The following is a 21993-nucleotide window of genomic DNA, read 5'->3' as shown; positions in this document are numbered from 1 at the left end:
CTAAGATTCTGCCTCAATTTGTATCAATTCTGTATCTATTATGCTAAGTTTTCCACAGACATTTGCAATCTGACAGTACATGTCTCTATTAAGCCTAGCCAAGTCCCCTCTTTGGAACCATCTACCTGAGGGCTCACAAAACAACTCGGGCAAATCTAGTCGCAATGTGCAGTCACTCCTAGTTTCACTCTTACCCTAGGCCCCATCCCTTTGGTTTAATTCCATTCTCCACCTCCTCTTAAATCCATATGACTCACGGTCATCTGGGCTTTTCCAGAAGGCAAACTGTGAGCACAAAATTCTTGTGTCTGGAAGTCCTTCCCTAAGGGGCCTGAGGAGGCAAAGACACAGGAGCAGGTGGTGCTGGAGATGCTAGAGGGAAGGGTAAGAGGGGGAGGGAGAGGGAGGGGGAGAGGGAGGGGAGACAGAGGAAAGTGAGGAGGGAAGGACAGGCTATATGAGGGGAAGGTGGAGAGTGAAAGCATGTCTGACACCTGGGAGGCTGCAGGTGATCCCCTGTAGGCTCAGCTAGGCACCAAAGTGCTGACCACATTGCTGTTTCAGTAAGTAGCCCGTGGCATGTGCTGAGTGTGCTGAGGCTTTGCTAGTATTACCGGTTCTGATGCAGTGCATTATTACACTTGTCAGAGAGGAAACTGATGGCCCAGGGGCTAAGGACAGGTGAGGGTAGAAGACATTGCAGGTATCATAATCCTGACTGCTACAATGCTAAGGTCGTGTTGAACCTGAGGGCAGGGGCAGGGATAAGGCAGTGACCACAGTGAAAGGAAAGAGATTCAACCTAAAAAATAGACCCTGGCAAGGGGAAGAGGTGAGAGGTGAGGAGGTGGGAGGGGAGGGGCGTTGAGGCCTGGTCTGCTGCTCACTGCCATGACAGGCTATGGCTATTTTGGCCAGGCCTGAGTCTTTGCTGACTCTGCTTGCAGTGATTCCTGCCATTGGGAAGGTGGCTGCTGCAGGAATACCAGTGGCCTCTGGACATGCCCAACGTCCTGAGGCAGGACTGTGACCCAGGGCACCACAGGTCATGGCTGTGCTGTCTCATAACCACTGTTGCATCATAGCCATGCCCTGCAGAGGAGCAGCGCCCACTCCAGAGGCTGTCCCCAGCCTAGAGTCATAACCACCGTGTGGCACAGCCCAGGCCCAACCATGCTCCTGACCCCCCACAATAGCTTGAAACTATTATTCCATGTATAGATAAGGAAACTGAGGCACAGCAGAGACTGTCAGAGCCCACCTGGTTTCAAAGTGCTAGGAAGCAGCATGAAGCTCTGGTGAGGACACTCCTACCCATGCTCCCCAATAAGCATAGGACCTGACAGCTGGGAGACCTGCAGCTAGTTCTAAGGGAGCTGGGGGTTGAGGAGATTAGAAGGGCCAGGGCAGCAAAAAGGCCAGACCAAGGATCTGAGCACTGGTCATGGTCTATTCATGGTGTTTGAACATGTACAGATTTCTGTAAGTTCTGTAACTTCACCCCTGCCACCTTTGGGCTTCAAGGTCAGAGGGTCAAACAGAGAAAAGCCTAAAGCTGTGGGCTGCTCTGTGGATAAGGCTGGGAACAGCAGGAGACAAAGAGATCAGGAGAGGAGGTCAGGATGCGGAAGAGGCCAACCTGTCGAGACGCAGACAAGCTCCTGGGGACTGGATGGAGGGGGACACAGAAAATACAGATCTTCCCAGTAAAGACAAAATGTTTGGCAGCTGGAGCCAAGTTAGCCAGCCAAGGAGTTGGAGCTGGGAGGGCAACTATGGCTGTGCCCACTGTCCCGAGGATGCTGGGAGTCTGGACAGGACTAGATCCTGTGCAGGTGCCATTTATTTACACATGTGCATAACCGAGGTGGGCTTGGACTTATCTGTGATGGGTCTTCAAGCACTGGACAGAAGAACTAATGACCCACCAGGTCCCAGGGACTAATAACCAAGTGGGGAGGAGACCAACTGGTTCTCAGTGCAGGCAGTTCTGATACCAGGGGCAAAGGGCAGGAAAGCACAAGTATTACTGTGTAGCTTCACCAAAGAAAGCAAGAGACACACATGACATGCTTCTTTAACTACTTGTAATAAATGAGTCCTAATCTACCTGCTACTCAGGATGATGTCTGCCTTAAATTACTAATTATACTTTATCTTATAAGATATTCACAAGATTTCAGCATAATTCACTATGTCATACTCATACTTCCTTCATTGAACAAACGTAGCTTTCCAAGTCATGGTAAAATTTCCTCAAAGACAGACTAAAAAATAAAAAAAAAAGTTAATAGTTTTCTATTCCTGATAATAAGGAAAACCTACCTGGAAATAGAAGAATGCTTGACCAAACCAGTAATGCATCACAGTAATCTCAGCTGCATCGTGTCTCAGGGGCTTCCAGATGAATTTAGTCAGCACAGTCTGAATCAGTAGACTAAACGCTAAGACTGGGAGGTTGTGGGGTCTAAAGAGCAAGGCTGCCAGCAGAACCAACCCACTGTGTATCTCCCATAAACCCACAGTCTTGATTTTGAAGTCTGTAGCAATTACTTGAGATTTGAGTAAGTCTTTGGTGCCCGTGAACAGAATGCCAAGGACAAAGACATAAACAAAACGAGCTTCAATAATACCCCTAAAAAACAAAGCAAAACAAGTTATATTCATTAGCACTAGCTAGAAAAATTCAAAAACATATGTTCCCATAAAAACATACATGTCTTCTTAGGGAATGCCTAAATGTGTCTGTGTAGTTGACCAAAGGAACTGCGGCACCCTTCCTGCTCCCAGGTATTGTCATGGAAGTGAGTGGAGATGCCCTCCCCTCCCCATGTCTGTCTCTGGACATCAGCCCTGAGGAGCACTTGACCACAGCCAACAGATATGTCCTTGTGGGCACTTTCCCTCAGCTTCCGGGAAATCTTGCTCACTTGGTCTAAGGATCACATGGTGACAAGACTTAAGCTTTGCCATGTAGCATGCCAAAAAATCCACATGTTTTGCACAGTTAACTGGACAAACCGTTGCACTACTGTAAGAGCTAATTCTGTCAGAAACTTCCATGAGTTAATGAATGATAATTGTATAAGTGAGCATGTTCCCAATTAAGCAGCCTTAAATAAGCATGTGAACATTTATCTGTATACACATAATCTACAGTGCAGTGTCTCACTGTGGGCCCTGCAGAAAGGCAAGGTTCTGCTCAGCCTGGGCTCTGCTCTCACTAGCTCTGGTGGTAGAAGCAGGTTAATTAAGACTTCTGACACTCAGCTTTGTCATTTGTGAAATGGTGAGAAATAATATCTACACCTCACAAGGTTACTGTAAGAATTAAACAAGATAATACATACATACAAAGCATGTGGTACACAGTAAATGCTTAATAAGCATTAAATACTATTATGAATTAAGGATTTTAGCAGTTCTTTTATGGTCATCTATAAAAGATACCATTTATGATATTACACCAAAGAATTTCATCTTATAAAACATATATATTCCTGGGCGGTGCCTGTGGCTGAAAGGATTGGGGTGCTGGCCCCATATGCCGGAGGTGGTGGGTTCAAACCCAGCCCCAGCCAAAAACTGCAAAAACAACAACAATAACAACAAAAACCCCAAATCATATATATTCCTAAAACATAATTATTTCGAATAAATTTTGTAAATGAAATATTTTATATGCACTAGAAAAGCCAATAATTTAAAATATTCATAAATAAATAAATTAGAATGAAATATCAGAATAACAATGTAGCTTTAAAAATACTGCATTTTTCCATCAGATTTCTTTTAGAAAGGTTTACATATCTAAAAGACAGCAAAACTATGACCAGTTTAATTCAAGTAGTTTGAGTGCCATTTTGTCACTTTGTGCCTTTAGTGTGGCCATGAGGGGCCTGGTTGAGGGGTGGGGCCAGGTGCCAATGTGCTAATTTTAGGGAATGATAGGCCCACATGGGTTCAAAGAAGGCAGAAATCAGTAAAGGATGGAATCACTGAAGAAGCTTCAAAGCAGAAAAGGGACTGGCCCTGTATCAAGGCAGGCTGGAAGGTGAACAGGAGGATAGCACAACCAGACACCCTGAATGGGCCTTCCCCTTCTTGCTCTGACTGGCTGGGAGGGTTTCCTTGTCCCATTTCTGTATGCCCAGGACATTCACAACTTGACCATCTACTCTGGCAAGCCTGGGCTTCTGAGTGCAGAAGAACCAGGAAGTGGATATAAAAGATTTTGTATCACTGACAGGTGGCAGCAGTTGGGGGACTAAGGGGAGAACAGCAGTTGAAACCATGATCCAAAACCAGGATGTATGCAAAATCCCATAGATGGGATACTAGGAATGGAGGCATCTTACAGGAAGAGTTTGCACCAAAGTACCTGCAGCAGGAAGCAGGTAAGGTAAGGTCAGGTGACCAAAGTATTTTTTTTTTTTTGGAGACAGAGTCTTATTATGTTGCCCCCGGTAGAGTGCCATGGCATCACAGCTCACAGCAACCTCAAACTGTTGGGCTTAAGTGATTCTCTTGCCTCAGCCTCCCAAGTAGCTGAGACTACAGGCACCCACCAGAACACCCAGCTATTTTTTGGTTGTATTTGTCATTGTTGTTTGGCGGCCCAGGCTGGGTTCAAACCTGCCAGCTCTGGTGTATGGGGCTGGCACCCTAGCTGCTGAGCTACAGGTGCCGAGTTGACCAAAGTCTTGAAATAAGTGATGATGTAATTAGGTCCACATATATGAGAGGAAATGAGCAATTTGTTCACGTGCTATCTTTGAGATTCAAGCAAACACCCCAAACACAACATTCAGTCCTGACATCTGCATGAAGTCTCAGAGTCTGAGGTTAACAGCAATATCTCCACAGAACACCCCCTATACCTGCAACTCACTAGTCTCTCACCACCTGGCCTCTCTGCCTCAGGAGAAGGGCACTGCTACATGGCTATGACTTCAGCCAGGCCCAGCATCACCCCCCACTGCCCCTGCCTCATTCGGCAGGTACTCCCAGGTGTGCTCCCCAGAGCCCCAGGGCTACCCACATGGTCTGGAAGAGCCCTCAGCTCTCCCCTTGGCTTTTTCTTTGACTAGAAAAGCAATACTTATTAACTCTAGACATCTGTAAGACACAAAGATAAGTAAAAAGGGAAATTGCAATCTACCTGCACTCCCAGGCCCTAAATATAATTACAACAACTAGCATATCAAGTATTCAGTCTTTCACATAAACATGAAGGAAACATGCATGCATCTGGCCAGTTGGGATCACACTAACACTACTGTGACAGCCTATCCCACAGCATCTTTCTGTGCTCTTTGAAACATGCCACCCAAAAGGTGTAAGATTCCTCATAAAACTTCAGAATAATTGAGAGGTTCACCTTACTATTTGTTTGATAATTACCTTGTTTTTTACTTTTTGCAAGCATAATGGGAGCATGCTACTTCAGTGAACATGCTACCCCTCTGCTTGTTTTCTTTTTCACTTTTTTTGAGACACAGTCTCACTCTGTTACCATGGGTAGAGTGCCATGGCGATCAGCCTAGGTCACAGCAACCTCAAATTCTTGGGCTTGAGCAATCCTCCTGCCTCAGCCTCCTGAGTAGCTGGGACTACAGGCACCTACCACAATGCCTGGCTAGTTTTTCTATTTTTAGAAGATGGTATCTCACTCTTGCTCAGGCTGGTCTTGAATTCCTGATCTCAAGCAATTCACTTGCCTCAGCCTCCCAGAGTGCTAGGATTACAGACATCAGCCACCAAGTCTGGCCTTCTGCTTGTTTTCTTGAGTCAAACCTGATAAGAGGGTTGGTTGTGTCAGAGGGTTAGCAAAACCCTAGCGACTACATGTTGCCATTAACTTAGACATCAATCTATATTCATCTGTATGTCCTATCTTATACCTTAAAAGTTTTATTTTTAATTGAGAAAATCTCAATGACATTACTTCCAAGTTATTTGTTGCCTTTTAAAAAAGGCACTAACAAAGCAATTAATTGAGGTCTTCTTAGACACTAGTATGTGTCAACTCACCAACACTAAACTCTAGTGCTCTGAAGATTGGCATAGCTTTTTACAGAACATAAAATGCTAAGATAGACCTATAGGCACACTGCCATGTCTGCCTGTGCACTTACTTTGCAATGTCTCTGTTGTCTTGCTGCCATGGGAACAGCACATTCCCAATGGCCACCCTGTAGCAGTAGACGCCCAGCAGCCCCAGCAGCAAGGCTGCCCTGGACACAGGGGAGCAGCCCCCCTGAACCAGCAGGAAAATCACAAGGAGGGAGAGGGCGGCCAGGATTGAGAGCTCAGCTTTGTGATCAGAACTGAAACAAGATGTAAAGTGCCAAAATTACTACCAAATAGTCATGCTAAGAATCTATACCAAGTGGCTTTCAAAGAACTATATTCAAAATCGCTAATTTTCCTGAAAAATAAAAGTAGTTTGTTGTTTAAATTCACACACAAGTTCTTCAAACATACAATATAATAAACTGACAATCTGACAATTCACTTTTTACTTACGGTAGCCCTGCCATCAGCTCTAGATGATCAGAGGCAGTGAAAGACACAGGCAGTGGTCTGTCTGGACACCCTCTCCTGGGCAGCTCCCACTTACCAGCACACACCCTACTCACTTCCTGGCTCCAGCCCTCCCTTGCTTACTCAGCAACATAGACCCTCTCAGTCCTTCGCAGGCTCTGCTGTTCTCTGCTCCTGGGTGAGGAGATGCGCGGTGATTGACAGCTCACGTGAGGACAGAGGTCCCAGCCTTGCCCCTACTCCAATGCTGTAGACCCTGCCTGGCCCTGTAACTAGCCTGAGACCCCAGCCAGAGTGGGAACAGCAGGAAGGCTAGGATCCACTGTGTTTTACTGTCTGCAGCTCACATGCCAAAGCCCAGAATGTCAATAGTTATTAAATGGACAAATAAATATTCTGCCAAGGTACACACATAAATGGAAAAACTACTTCAGAAAACACTGAGGAAAGACGTTGCCAGAGTCAGGACAGTGCTCCTGAGATGAGAGAAGGAGATTGGAGCCACATCAGGGCCTGAGCCTTATCCTAGGAGGGGGTACCTGGCTATTCATTTATTAGTACTCTTCAAATTGTACATATTTTTTTACACACTGTTCTGGATTGTTATGTAGTAGACTGTCAACTGCAGTAGATACATTCTAAGACCTCCCAGATGACTGAAATTGCAGAAAGTACCAAATCCTATATAGACACATTGTTTTTTCCTATATATACATATGTCTGTAAAGTTTAGTTTATAAATCAGATACAAGATGAACAATAACTAATAAATTATAACAATTACAACAATATACTATAATAAAAGTTATATGAATGGGATCTCTCTCTTTCAAAACTCTAACATTTTCAGATCATGGTTGATCTTGGGTAAGAAGGACCACCAGTAAGAGGGTTGACTGCTGCATAAAAAAGCAACAGAGAAGGCAGGTATAGACTCCTTCTGAGGACTGGGAAGTTGCTGGGAGGTGAAAAACCGAGGTCTCTTTACACATCAGCAAGAATAATCCAGCAGTGCAGGGTGATGTGATGCTGTGGGAAGGCTGGAGGAGCAGTGGGAGGCATTGCGTGCCCCAAGGAAGCACCACTCATGCATCTGGGCAGCCTGGGGAGGTGCTTCTCTCCAATGCTTCAGGTTTCCAGGAAGAAAGTGAGGTTATCACTGCACTGTTCCAGGACCAGGCAGCCAGGCCCTGACTGGGGCCAGCATGCAGCCACAGCTTCCCACTAGCCTCATCCTTGCTGTGGGCAACAGCTGCTGTCCTCCCTCTAGGGTTTCTGTGATAGCAGAAGGTATAGGCACACAGCAGGCAGGTGCCTAAAAGATGCTTACCTGTGATGAATGGGATTGCCAAGGCTTGGCTAATTTAGCTAATACTCAGGAGAAATTTCTCACAAGAATCACTTGATCAGAGGAATTCATAATTTCACAGCTTTTCTGTGAGTGTCCAAGAATCTGTCAAAAAAACTGTGCTACAAGAATAATGGCCCTCAAAGTCCTCACATGCTCACCAAGGTTGGGTTTTGTCTTTTATTTTTGTTTGTCTACCTTGATAGGTATCAAGTACCACCTCCTCACTTAACTTGAAGCACCCTGATTTCTAGCAGGAGTGAGCACATCCCACTCACTGTCACTCTCATGTCACTCCTACCGTAAACCTTGCGTTCCTTTGCTGTCCTCTCTTTAGTTTCCTAAGTCTTTATTGCTACATAATTAAAAATTTAAATATAGCCAAATCTTGATTTTTTTTTTTCAAGTTCAGGTTTCTTCTATTTAACCCTTACTTTAAATCCTATTTGCCACCCCATCTACTAGGTTTTCACTCACATGGCTCTGCCCCTTTCAGGGATGGGGAGAGAGAAGAGGGTGGGTGAAGAGGAAAAAGGAGGATGGGCAAAGGGTAGAGGTGCCCATAGAGGCCCTGTCCCACTGTGCCTGGCTGGCCTAGTCCTGGTCCACAGCTGTCACGTGGGGACCAGTCTTCAGATCTCAAATACATCCCCTTGTTAATATGGAAAATAAGAAGAGCCTGTATGTAACCAGACAGCTGTGGAAGTTCCAGACCACAGCTATGGGCTTGTGTTCTCACCTGGTGAGCCAGTGGCCAAAGTCAGGCCGGTGGGCCCACTGCACACCCGTCTGGTTTAGTGAGCGCAGCAGCCGGCAGCAGGCCAGTATCAGCCATGGACTGGCCAGTGCCATCCACTTCTCACGGCCTCTGAGCATGTCTGAGAGAGAGAGCCTCTCACGCACTGTGTCCTGCTCCCACACATCACAGCCAGTCCTGTACGGTAGCCCTGGTGTAGCATCCACAATCCCTGGTTCCATATGGAAGTGATGCTGAGGCTCACCGTCATCTTCCAGAAAGCAGTTTCTGTAGAGTTCTTGACTCAGAGCTAGACATAGGGTGTTAACAAGGAAGTACCAGGTCTGGTGCTCCTCCTCCACAAAGCTGCTGGCACCCAGACTCAAGACGTGGCCCACTGTCCCAAACACAATAAGAAGATCTAACTCTGACCACCTTGAGTTGGGATGAGCTGGATTCTGCAAAAAGAAAAATATTTTGTAAGGAATAATCTGAAAATTGCACACATCTTGCTGTCTGTAAAATAAATAATCCCTCACAATAGACACCCGTTGTTCTTCATGCCCAGCACCTGCTCCTCAACTCTGGAATAGCCCCTGTCCACTTCAGTGGGACAGCCCTTCCTCTCAGGACACAGCCTTGGGGAATCGAGATGCCCTCACCCCAGCCAGGGGGACATAGGTATAGCACGGTCAGTCAGCTGACTTCATACTAGATCGCAAGTTCTAAGATGATGAAAAAAAAAAAAAGCTGAAAATGGTTAGAACCCTTCAGGCAGTGCCAGCACCTAAAGAGCTTGCCAAGTGGCTCTTGGTCAGACCCCACATTCCTTCCTCTGTGCCCTTGCAGAGCCCAGGTCTTCAGTTGGCCATGGACAGTTCCTGTTGCTCGAAACCAAAGAACCCCAATAATACATTCTTCCAAATAAGACATAATTTCCCTATGAATTTTCCAAAAATCTAGAAAGTTTCCACTAACATAGTTATTTTTGTTGAAATTACGAAGGTGGCATCACAGTATCATCCTTTAAATATATGAACTTAAAACATTCAGAATTAAAGATGAGGACTCAGTTACTGTCATGTGGTTTTTGATAACTGCTCATTGAGTCATCATTAGGTAGGTGTAATAGAGAGGCAGGTATCATGGCCCTAGCTAGGCTCCAGGGATGTGAATGTGAATAAAGATAATCTCAGCTCTGAGAAAACCTATGGCCTGACCACACAGATGCAAAGGGCCTCTAGGGGTGATGACAAGAGAGGGAGAGGAGGGCTCCATGGGCATGAAGACGAGGGGCAAGTGAGACCTGCTGTCCCTGCAATGAGGCCCCTTGGTCCTGGGCTCCAGCACTGCGGACCTGACTGCCACCTTCCACCCCTTGCTCACTGCCCAGGCACCACCACACAGCTCACAAATGCAGGTGCGGAGACCAAAGACTTTAAGAATCTGATAGAAAATGTCAGCCGTGAAAAGAAACCCAGACTTTATTAGGCAGAATGGATTTCCAAGATTACAGGATGAGTTGGGGAGGACAAGCCTCCTTTTGACGCTCCTGAGTGTCTAACCAGCTGTTTCTTCTTATTCAGCTGCAGCAGACACCTCTGCTGAGAGATGGTCTGGTTCCTGCCCCATCACTGGGTACCCTTTTCTCTGTAACAGGCAGCTCTTTATAAACATCTTTGTTACCACTGCAGGAATCCTTACCAGGAATTACAGCATGTGACCTCATGACACAGCTCTGGATACCTGTGTCAGGATACCCAGAGTCCTGGCAGAGGCTCCCCAGATTTCTTCCCTGCTGTGCCCTGCCACCAGTATGCCTAGCACATACCAGGTGTTCAATTGGCATGTGAAAACAAAAGACAGCTGAAATAACCAAAACAGTTTGCGCAGAGAGACAAATGTGTACTCCCAGGAACCAGCTGTACCTTACTTGGGAGACTTTTGCTAATGAACATCTTGGTCAGAACAGAGACAATTGCACAGAGCAGTGCAGACATCAACACCATCACTCCACCTGCCACCGGCCACAGGAGGCCACAGAAGTAGCATGAGCTCTCAGCAGAGGTGCACACGATGATGTGAATGGCCGACAGAACCAGGAACATCAAATAGAAGAGCAGGGAAAACGCCGGAGAAGACAGTGGAATGTCCACCTTAGCCTGTCTGCGGAGCGCCTGAGGGATGCTGAGTAGAAGCAGGGTAAGGACCTGGAAAAGAAACAGTGGCAGCATCCACAGGCTGCTGTACTTGACGAAACCTACTTAGAAAGCCCAATGAAAGGCTATTTAATTACCTGCCATGTGTGGCTTGGTTTTTTTACACCTACTTTGTGCACTGTCACAAATCAGGGTATACAATGAAAAAGACAAGGAAATTAGTCTTTTTCCATTTTTAGTAAAACCAATATATATACAGGGTGGCCATAAAGTTCAAACTCCACTACTTTGGCTGAGCTACCAAATCAATTTAACACCAGAACCATGACCCCATGTGAGCATCTCTGTACCTCCAAAACCACAGCAGTCCCCACCATCATCGAGTAGACATCATACTGGGCCACTTGTGTGCTCAGAGCCAGACTGAGGGTCTTCAGAGCATCCAGGTACTGCCTGAGAACCTTGGTCCCCAGGTTGAAAAGGACTTCTGAGTGACTTTCCTCCAAGTACAGTTTGATCCAGTTCCCATGCAACTTTTCTGACACCTTAAACTGCTCAAATCCAGGATCTATCAAGAAGGCAGAAAGGTTACACACACACACACACACACACACACACACACACATACACCATGGACATGTTAGATTATTAGGCATGAAATGTCCTATGTAATAAATTTCCTTAAGTATTAAGTTTGTTGATATCTCTGACATTTCACTTTGACACTTCTATTCCTCAAACTCTTGCTTAAGTGATTCTCTTGCCTCAGCCTCCCAAGTAGTTGGGACTACAAGCTCCTGTCACAATTCCCAGCTATTTTTTGTTGAAGCTGTCATCATTGTTGTTTAGCTGGCCCAGGCTGGGTTTGAACCTGCCAGCCTCAGTGTATGTGGCTGGTGCTGTAACCACTGTGCTACTGGCGCTGAGCCCTCTTTCAAATTTTTTTTACAGCAATTTTTGTGAAACCATGAACGAGTCTAAAATCTGTGTTATTTTTGAATATAGGTTCCATCGTGGAATCAATGCAGCATAGACAATTTGAAATATCAATGAAATGTTTGTGAAGGATGTGGCTAATGAATACACAGTATGGCCATGGTTTGAGAATTTCCATTCTAGTGATTTTAATCTTGAAAATGAGCCATGTGGGTGACCTGAGATCAAGGTGGGTAATGATGAGCTGAAAGCTGTGGTGGAAATGAATCCATCCCAACCTACTTGTGGATTAGCAGCAATAGCAGCAAGTTTGACGTTACTATTCCAGCAATGCTGAACCATTTGAAACAAATTGGCAAAGTAAAGAATCGGGATAAGTTGGTTCCACATGAATTAAATAAGCATCAGAAGAAACATGGTCTCAAAATTTGCCCTTTTTTGCTGTCACAGCATAATGGCAAATCATTTCTACATGGCATTGTGATATGTGATGAAAAATGGATTCTTTTTGACAAATTTAAGTCTGCAGCACAATGGCTGGATAAAGATGAAGTGCAAAAAAACAGTCCAAAACCAAACACCCATTCACAAAAGCTAATGGTGTCTGTGTGGTGGTCCAGCACTGGTGTTACTGCAGCTTTGTAAAACCTGGACAGTGGATTACAGTGGATGTCCATTGCAACCAAATGGACGAGATGATGAGGATACTTGTGATTAAGAGGCGGAGACTGGTCATTAGAGACAGGCCAATGCTCTTGTAAGACAATGCTCAACAATATGCTGCACAAACAATGAAGTTCAAACTAGAGGCTGGACTTAGAAACTCTCTGTCATCCTCCGTATTCACCAGACCTCGCATCAACTATTACTTCCAAGGGTTTGGACCACTTCTTGCAAGGAAAATATTTCATTCTTAACAAACTATGGAAAATGTCTTTTGCAATTTCATCACCACTTGCTCTCCAGGATTCACTGCTAGCATGCACAAGCTTTCATTAAGATGGCAAAACTGTGTGGACAGTTTAGGCGCACACTTTGATTAACTGAACTGCTTCTTGTTTGAAAGTAAACTTTTAATTCAAAATCAGACATTTCATATTTAATGAACTAATACGTATGTGCAAATAATCTCAAAGTATGCAGTTATTCACAGTGTATGGTAAAGTCTTCCTTTCTTGGAACTGACAGCTGAAGGAGATAAACTACTCCTCTGGGCGGAGAAGCACCACCAACAATAAAACTAGAAGCTGGGGGTGCCCCTCTGTCAACAGCAGCACTGCCTGGTCTCCTTCTCTACGTCTCTCACCTGTTTACCTCCTCCTCTCCCTTCTCTATATCTTTCCACTCTTTTCTTCTTCATTGTGCAATATAAAATAATGCTAAAATGTACTACATTAACACGCCATGGTTTTACAGGCTCTCCCTAATCCAGCAATTTTCAACCTGTGGGTGAAAATTAAAGGGCTGTGACATTAGGAAGGTTGAGAACCACTGCTCCAATCCTTGTAGCATCCTGTGAGAACTGGGAGGGCAGTGGTCAGACCCCTTCTCCACCAGACCCATCTCCTAGTCCAGGCTTGCCCTTCTTGCCCTGCACTTAACAATATTCACCCTTGACCTAGGTTTCTTTTCTAACAAGTCCTCTTTGGAAACAGAGCGCCCAGTGTCATTGACGTGGATGCTCCACCTCTGAGTGAAGCCTAACCCTCACAGCTGCTGCTCAGGTTGGGCTGATGTGATCCCTTTCCAGAGCTGGCCAAGTCTTGAGTCTTTGCTTGAACCACATTCACCTGTGATTTCCTTCCCAAGAGTCCCTGGCATCTAGCATGCACACCCCACCCACCTTGGACTGTACTAAAGACACTGCGAGTCCCCAGTCCTCACCCCATACCCATGGCAGAGCAGCTGTTTTAGCTCCTGGGGCCTCTGAGCATGAACCCTAACCCATGTAGACTCCCTAACTATAGCTGGCACTAATGACCTATGCTAAGAGCCAATCCTGGCACCTAAGCAGCTAACTCATTTCATTCCCTGAAAGACCCTATGAGGCAGGAAAGAGTACCACATCTGCTCTTCATAAGAGGGAAGTGAGACGCAGAGGGAAAATCACTTGCCTGTGTCACAGAGCTATGGGGGAAAGCTGAAGCTGGAACTCAGGTATTCTGGCTCCCAGGCTGGCACCCTTTACTACTTTACCCACCACCTGGGAGTGGCAGACTACTCTGTTCACACCCCACTACCTTAGAGCTACAGAGACATCAGGGTCTACCCTGAGCACCCCAGAGTTACAGACTTATGGGGCACAAAAGTCTATACCTCATTGCCCCTCTATCAAGAGTCACAGAGACATGCAGGCACCTGTACATGAGTCCAGATCTTTACTGAGCACTGACTACATGCCAGGTGCTGTGCCATGGGCGAGAAACACAACCGTGAGCTGACAGGGGCAGGTCATGGCTGCACAGACTCCACAGAGTCAACACTCAGGCACGTGTGCAGTTACAAAATGTGATCATATTATATTTGCAATCACAAAATTTCCATGAAGATAAAGTAGAAATAGAACAATAGATTTTTGGTAATGGGGAGGAATAGATTTTAGACTTGGAATGGGGGGTCAAGAAAGGTCCTTAGTATTAAGCTGAGATGTAAAGGATGCCAAGGAATTGACAAGGTAGAAAATGGGAAGAGCACCCAGGCAGTGGGAACAGCCTGTGTAAAAGTTCTAAGGTGAGAAAAAGTAGATCCCACCAGAGCTAAAAGCCAGACGGGTAAGTGGATCAGGCAGCCTAGACATCACAGAGCACTTTGTGGACCCTGTTGTGGGCTGTAATGTCCATGTTAGTGTCAGAACATGTACCCAGTTTCTCTCAGGAAATGTGATCTTTAACACTGTGGACAGCAAGCCTCCTGGGTGGAAGACCCCATCACTGTCTTTTTAGCCAAGGAATCATTCTGCATTCATTTAATAGGCTCATGTTCTCCCACACCCATCAGTTCTCAATTTCTCCTACCCAGCTCTTTCCGGTTCCATGAGGGCAGAGCCCTTGCACTGCTCAATGCTTTATCTTCAGTCCTATTAAGAGTCCCTCATTCATATCAAGAACTTGGTAAATATTTGTTGAAAAAATAACTTTAGGAAAGAATTCCATTTAGATAACTGCATCTATAGGCGTTGCTAAAGGTGACAATTAAAGTTCTAAGAACATAACACACCTGTATAATCAAAGAGTACTGACTGCACTGTGGTGTGACAAACCGCACACCACAGAAACATGAGAAAAACACCAGTTCAGTGGAAATATACAGTTCTGATAGAAGTCAAAAACTATTGATTGACTTACCTTTTTCATATGATGGTACATTTTCTTGCAACAGTTTGCTAAGCTGTACTGTATTTAAATGTAAAAATCTCATTTGATCTCTCATTGGTCTTCCTTCTATAACTGGGACTATAAGACTCCCTACACTGTCTTTTGGAATCGGCACACTGAGTCCTATTGCTAGCGTTGCAGCAAGATCAGTCTGTTGCACACGCTTTGGATGTCGGATATCACCTGGAAAAAAGAAAACATTGTAAGTAACGGGCTTCTAAAAAGTGTAAGATGGTAGTCATTCTTCAGTTTGACCTTCTACAACACAAGTGAAATTATCCATCTCTTCAAAGCATTGAAGTAGATTCAGACAGAAATCACTGCTTTTTTGTGTCACTAAATTAATTAAATGCCCATTGGAGGTTGAGGACAATGCCTTTCCTATAGTAGCTTAGGAGAGCTACTAGGAGAGAGATTAATACAGTATGAGGTGAGCTATGGAGCTTGGGTTGGGCATGGAGGGAGCAGGCAGTCCAGCAGACGTCCAAGCTAGGGTCACTTTGGCTAAGTGTAACAACCCCTGAACAAAAGTGAAGGAGAGATCTTTGACAGTCCTGCCCTTTGGATTTGGAACATTGCACATTCTACACTCTATGTGCACATACAACCCTCATAGAGGAACCTGAACCTCTTGTGGCTCCTGAGCAGCACCAGACCTTCCACTGGATGCAGCTGCCTATTCACTACAGCTCTTCAAGCCCCAACAGTGGTTGGCTATCCTGACTCCCTGCAAGGAGAAATGGCTATGATATCAGCACTCTAGGCTTTGGCTGCCACTCTGCCACCATCCAACATGACCGTGACGAGAAATCAACTGAGTCAGAGTTTTCGCCACCTGCAAGGACAGCAAACAGTCCCCATACCCCAGAAGCTGCACACAGTCTGCAGGGTGCCAGGGCCACCAGGGAAGGACAGGTACTGATGGTGCTCAATGTGAGTGTCTCAGATACTCAAGTGTAAGTCTGTGGAGGTTTTAATTTGTTGTAATTCTTTGGTTGTACAGAATTTTTCCTCTTAATTTTTCCAAACTTATAAATCATCTTATTGGCCATCTCTTTCCTATTGGCTCCCTGTTAAGCTCAGGAGCCTCCCCTGCAGCACTGCTGGTTTCCTCCAGTGCTTCTCTGCTCAAATGTTTTCTTACATTAAGTACTTTGAGCTGAAAAACTAAAACAAAACAAAACACAAAAACAAATCTACCTTAAACTGCTTTTGGCACTCATACCATGCGGTAGTACTGGCCTGCTGCTCGGAGAGGGCTAACATCTACCTCAGGACGAAGCTGATGTATCAGCATGGGATGTCCCACCTGCATCACACCTAGGGGTTCACAATTAGGGTTCCGAATGTAGGAAGAAAGTAGAGATGTGAGCTCTTAAGAAGCTAACTTTACAGCTTTGAAGGTGAACTGGAAGTATTTATACAAACTTGAGATCATTTTATGTTTAAAAAAATTCCTCAGTCTGCTTAGAAACAAGGACTAACCCAGCACTGATGAGTGCCTCTAGCTCTGAGACAACAGTCCTCAAATACCACTTTCTAAGCTGGGGGCAGTGGCTCACGCCTGTAATCTTAGCACTCTATAGGCCCAGGTGGGTAGATTGCCCAAGCTCAGGAATTCCAGACCTAAGCAAGAGTGAGACCCCATCTCTAAATCTAGCTGGGCATTATTTGTAAGGCTGAGGCAAGAGGATCGCCTGAGCCTGAGAGTTTGAGGTTGCTGTGAGCTATGATGCCACAGTAGTCTAACAAGGGCAACAAAGTGAGACTCTGTCTAAAAAAAGAAAAAAAAAACCCAAAATACCACTTTTCAGGAATAGAAACCAATGCATCTTGGAGAAGAAGCTGGTGTCTCATGAAAGGAAGGTCCATAAGGTCTTCTATAGAAGAACACTAGCATCGTATCAGAAGAACTCAGGAGCTAATCTGAAGGTGGCCAAAGATGAGAGTATTTGAATATTATAATGAATAGTGTCTACAATGAATTGAAACAAATCAAATATGCCTAAGGCCATCAGTTCACAATGTTATAAAAAAACAAACAAACAAAAAAAACTTAATTAATTACAGTTGAAGATGCTAGCAAACTCATTCATTGATCTGAATCTGATAATTAAATGAGAATTATAATCCATGTAGCCTCTTTTATATAAATGATATGAGTAACCAAGAACTAGATGGAGGAAGATTTTCTTTATAGAATCATTCGGGCTGCTGTGATCTGGAGTATCCCCAAAACTTATGTGTTAGAGACTTTCTCCCGCATGCAGTAGTGTTGGGAGATAAGGCCTTTGGGGAGGTGTTTAGATCATGTGGGCAGAGCCTCCATGAATGGATTAATCCATTACAAAAAGGTCTGACCTTTTTGTTCTTCCACTTGTCATGGAAGGATGTAGATAGAGTTCCTCCCCTACAGAGGGCATAGCAGTGTTCCAGGTGGTATCTTGGAAGCAAAGAGCAGCCTTCCCCAGAGGCCAGCGCCTTAATCTTGGACTTCCCAGTCTCCACAACTGTGAGAAATAAATTCCTGTTCTTCACAAATTATCTGATCTGTGCTATTTGGTTATAGCAGCACAAAAGGACTAAGACCCTGGCAAATTAATAAAAAAAAGTTCTGGCTCGGCGCCTGTGGCTCAAGCGGCTAAGGTGCCAGCCACATACACCTAAGGTGGCGGGTTCGAATCCCCAGCCCAGGCCCGCCAAACAACAATGATGGCTGCAACCAAAAATGGCCAGGCGTTGTGGCGGGTGCCTGTAGTCCCAGCTACTTGGGAGGCAGAGGCAGGAGACTCGCTTGAGCCCAGGAGTTGGAGGTTGCTGTGAGCGTGATGCCATGGCACTCTACCCAGGGGGATAGCTTGAGGCTCTGTCTCCAAAAAAAAAAAAAAGTTCCATAATTAAAACATCATAATTTAGAACCTCTAGTGAATTAATGGGCCTAGTTGATCAATGGCTACTAAAATTACAACAAAGCAGAGAGCTAGGCTTTATGTCCTTCCTGCTAAAAGCAGCCCTAACCAGACCATACCAGACCACACCAAAACAAATTAAACCAATAAAACTTGAATCTGCTCAAGCCTCTGGGTCAGAAGAGACTTATAGGATGGACAGAGGACATCTTACCAGATGGCGCAGATGGCAACTAGCAAAATCCAGACAGTGAGAGATTCCACAGAACAAATAAACAGGTTTTGTCAAGAATTAAAGTGTGGTAAAACCAAAGAGTTTTGGCTGAGGACCCACAGACTAACAGAGCCTTAAGAGACATATGAACAAATCAGTGTACCCTAGTTCAAATAAACTGAAACAACGAAAGAGAGAGAGACAGACATTAGAAATTTGAGTACTGTTTGATGATGTTAAGGAATTAATGCTGTTTATCTCCATATACATTGGGGTCCATTTTTGGCCTCTAGATTTTGCTCTTTTAACTGGTCTCATCAGTTCTTGCCAGCACAAACTATTTTGATAACTATATTTTGTAACACAGACACAGGGTAGGCCACAAGATAGAGCTGTATCCCACAGCAGTGGGAACCCAGTAAAGAAATTTCAGCATTTTGTAAAACCATTCTTATAGTTTCTACTTCCACTAGCCTTACTATGTCCCCAATAAGCAGTATTTTAAACATTTAATCAGCAAATACTGATGAAACATTCATTAGGTGCAAGCACTATTCTAGGCTAGAATAGGAGACAGGACAACAAACATGATAAATATTCCAGTTGTGAGAATCAGAGGATAAAATATACCCACTCTACCCTCTGTGGAAGTCCACAAACAGATACACTCTCCTTCCCAGACCCCTGGACTGACCCAGACTTATGCTCCCCACAATGGAGGTAAGGACTCAGTGTGTGGGGAGTAGCATGTGGGGGGATATCTATAAAATCACATATAATAATAAATACTTTAACTGTTATTTTTATTAAAATGAGCAACAAAAATTTGTATGCATTTTTAAGATAAAAATAATGTAAAAGAAATATGAAAATGTGACTCAAACGCAGGAAAAAAAGCATGTAATAGAATCTTTCTGTGAGAAGGGCAGATGCCAGAAAGACTTCAAAGTAGATATCATAAATATACTCAAAGAACTAAGGAAACTATGTTTAAAGAAGCAAAAGAGGGTACAAGAACAAATTCTCACCAAATAGAAAATATCATTACAGGTTAGAAATTATTAACAAGAAAAAAAGAATCAAATGGAAATTCTGGAGTTGAAAAAAATAATAACCAAAGTGAAAAATTTACTAAGGAAGCTTAATAGCAGATTTGAAGTGGCTGAAGAAATAATCATAGAGATTATGCAAGATGAAGAATAGAGAGAATTTCCCAAATTTAATGAGAAACATTAATTAATCTACACATCCCAGAAGCTCAATGAACTCCAAATTCAACACACACAAAACACACAGATACATTACAGTAAAAATGGTAAAAGATAAAGAAATGGGAAACCCAATTAGATTAACAGTTGACTTTTCATCAGAAACCCAGGTATCAGAAGGTAGTGGGAGAGCATATTCAAAACCTGAAAGAAAAAGATAGCCCTTCAAGAATCTTATACTCGGTAAAACTATCTTTCAAAAGAGAAGATGAAATAAAGATATCCCCAGATTCTGTAAAAAAAAAACAAAAAAAAACAAAATTTATTGTTAATGAACCTGCCTTGCTTGTAAGAAATACTGAAGATGTTCTTCAGGCTGAAAGAAAGTGACCCAAGATAGTAATTTAGACCAATAAAGAACCAAAAAGCATCAGTAAAAGTAATTATATAATTACAAAATGCCAGAGAGACCAGGCATGGTGACTCACACCTGTATGTCAGCACTCTGGGAGGCTGAGATGGGAAGATTGGTTTGAGGTCAGGAGTTCAAAACTAGCCTGAGCAAGAGCAAGACCCTATCTCTACTAAAAACAGAAAAATAGCTGTGCATTGTGGCAGATGCCTATAGTCCCAGCTACTCAGGAGACTGAGGCAAGAGCTTGAGCTTAGAAGTCTCAGGTTGCAGTGAGCCAGGCTGACACCATAGTACTCCAGCCTGGGCCAGAAAGTAAGATTCTGTCTTAAAAAAATCAAACAAAAAAAACAACCGTCCCCAAAAACAAAAACAGTAGAAAAGCAGGCTCAGCACCTGTGGCTCAGTGGCTAAGGCGTCAGCCACATACACCTAAGGTGGCGGGTTCGAATCCAGCCAGGACCCACCAAACAACAATGACGGCTGCAACCAAAAAATAGCCGGGCGTTGTGGTAGGCACCTGTAGTCCCAGCTACTTGGGGGGCGGAGGCAGGAGACTTGCTTGAGCCCAGGAGTTGGAGGTTGCTGTGAGCTGTCAAGCCACAGCACTCTACCCAGGGGGATAGCTTGAGGCTCTGTCTCAAAAAAAAAATAAAATTAAATTTAAAAAAAAAAAAGAAAAGCATATTTCTTTTCTTTTTTTCTCTGAACTGATTTTAAAGCAATTATATAAAACCATATGTATATAATTATGCTATTGGTCTACAACATATAGCAATGTAATCTGTTAGACAACAACAGCACAGAGGAGTGGGTGTCCTCAGTTAAGTGGAAGAGGCTTTCATTTGGCAAATTTTGGTTGGCATCTGCCATGTGCCTGGCAATGTTTCAGGCTATAGGCAGATAGTGACAAGTAAAACAGATATGGCCCTACCCTCACCTGGCTTAAACCATAATGCAGTGGTGCAGAGACAGACATTGCATGAAACCCATAAATGAGTCAAGCCCATAAATAGTTTGCAGTGGCAAACTCTGCTAAGAAGGCACAAGGTGCTATGGAAGAGGCAGACAGAGGCAACACAATTTAGTCTTGTGGGAGACTGAGTGATGTTAACTGAGACCTACAGCAGCTGCAGGGTGAGGACAGCGATATTGGCAGGTGAGGATGAGTTTGTCAACTGTGAGACCTGCATGAGGGTAGAAGGGCAAAGACTGGGACGCAGAGTAATGGAGAATGCAGTTTTACACAAAGCAGAAAGGTAGGCAAGAAGCCTCACACAAGATTTTTTACTTTACCTTAAGTTCAGCTTTACATGTGGGGAGACCGATAATGAAATATAAGGAGCAGGGAGAAAGGGTAGTAAGAGGGAACCATGTGAATGGCAGCACCACTTGCTGTCATGGAAATAAGGGAAGGCAGATTTGGGGAGAACAAGTTTGGAAGTCAAGTTGTCACATTTTTATACCTGCAAGAAGAGACATAAGTGGAGGTGTCAGGTGGGCAGCAAGTGGACATATCTAGAGGGATAAATCTGACAGGTGTGGGACCTACCCATAGCATCTATAACCAGGGAAGTGGGTGAGACCATCTCAGGAGTGAATGTAGAATGAAACAAAAAGGCAGTCTAGTGAAAAAGAAAAGGGAAAAGAAGCCAAGCCAGCAAAGAGGATGGACATAGCAAAGTGAGAAAGGTAGTAGGAAGACCAGAAATCATGAGGTCCCAGAACCTACAGGGCCCCCAGTGCTGGATGATCCTTAACTGTCAATGACAACAGAGCCAGAAAGTGTCTGCTGTGCACAACAGCACTACAGAAATCACTGCTGAGCTCATGGCAAGTGTGTTAGTAAAGTGTATAGACAGAAGCCAGATGCAAGCAGCCAGGAGGGAAGGAGTGAGCAGGACGCTGGCAGCTGAGTCAAGCATGGGTCAAAGAGGAGGTGCTGTGTGTTTGGGTTGGGGGTGTGTCTGAATACGGACAGATGCGTCCTCAGTCAATCCTGCTGACTGGATCCCATGACCTTTGTTGTCTTTTTTTTTTTTTCCTTCTTTGAGACAGTTTTATTTTTGTCGCCCTCGGTAGAGTGCTGTGGCATGATGGCACACAGCAACCTCAAACTCCTGGGCTCAAGCAATCCTCTTAACTTAGCCC

General features: G+C 44.4%; 1 protein-coding gene across 4 annotated transcripts in view; it reads right to left on the bottom strand.

The window, feature by feature from the left end:
• The window catches only part of PIGG (phosphatidylinositol glycan anchor biosynthesis class G), a 39124-nt gene that overhangs the window by 5824 nt on the left and 11307 nt on the right, over positions 1 to 21993 (bottom strand). For 2 of the 4 annotated variants that reach the window (XM_023507684.1, XM_003801105.3), the window contains exons 6-11: positions 15070 to 15282; positions 11140 to 11357; positions 10559 to 10840; positions 8634 to 9088; positions 6138 to 6329; positions 2326 to 2635 (exon numbers count right to left, since the gene is read on the bottom strand). In XM_023507684.1, the coding sequence (XP_023363452.1) occupies positions 2326 to 2635; positions 6138 to 6329; positions 8634 to 9088; positions 10559 to 10840; positions 11140 to 11357; positions 15070 to 15282 (1670 nt within the window). The remainder of the gene's footprint in view (positions 1 to 2325; positions 2636 to 6137; positions 6330 to 8633; positions 9089 to 10558; positions 10841 to 11139; positions 11358 to 15069; positions 15283 to 21993) is intronic. The other 2 variants (XR_001161765.2, XM_023507685.1) reach the window with 2 other exon arrangements.

This window comes from Otolemur garnettii, unplaced genomic scaffold (assembly GCF_000181295.1).
Source record: "Otolemur garnettii isolate 467f Iridium unplaced genomic scaffold, OtoGar3 scaffold00198, whole genome shotgun sequence".
Classification (NCBI taxonomy): Eukaryota; Metazoa; Chordata; class Mammalia; order Primates; family Galagidae; genus Otolemur; species Otolemur garnettii.
The sequence above is the reverse complement of the archived record's forward strand: the minus strand, read 5'-3'. Positions and strand labels throughout refer to the sequence as shown.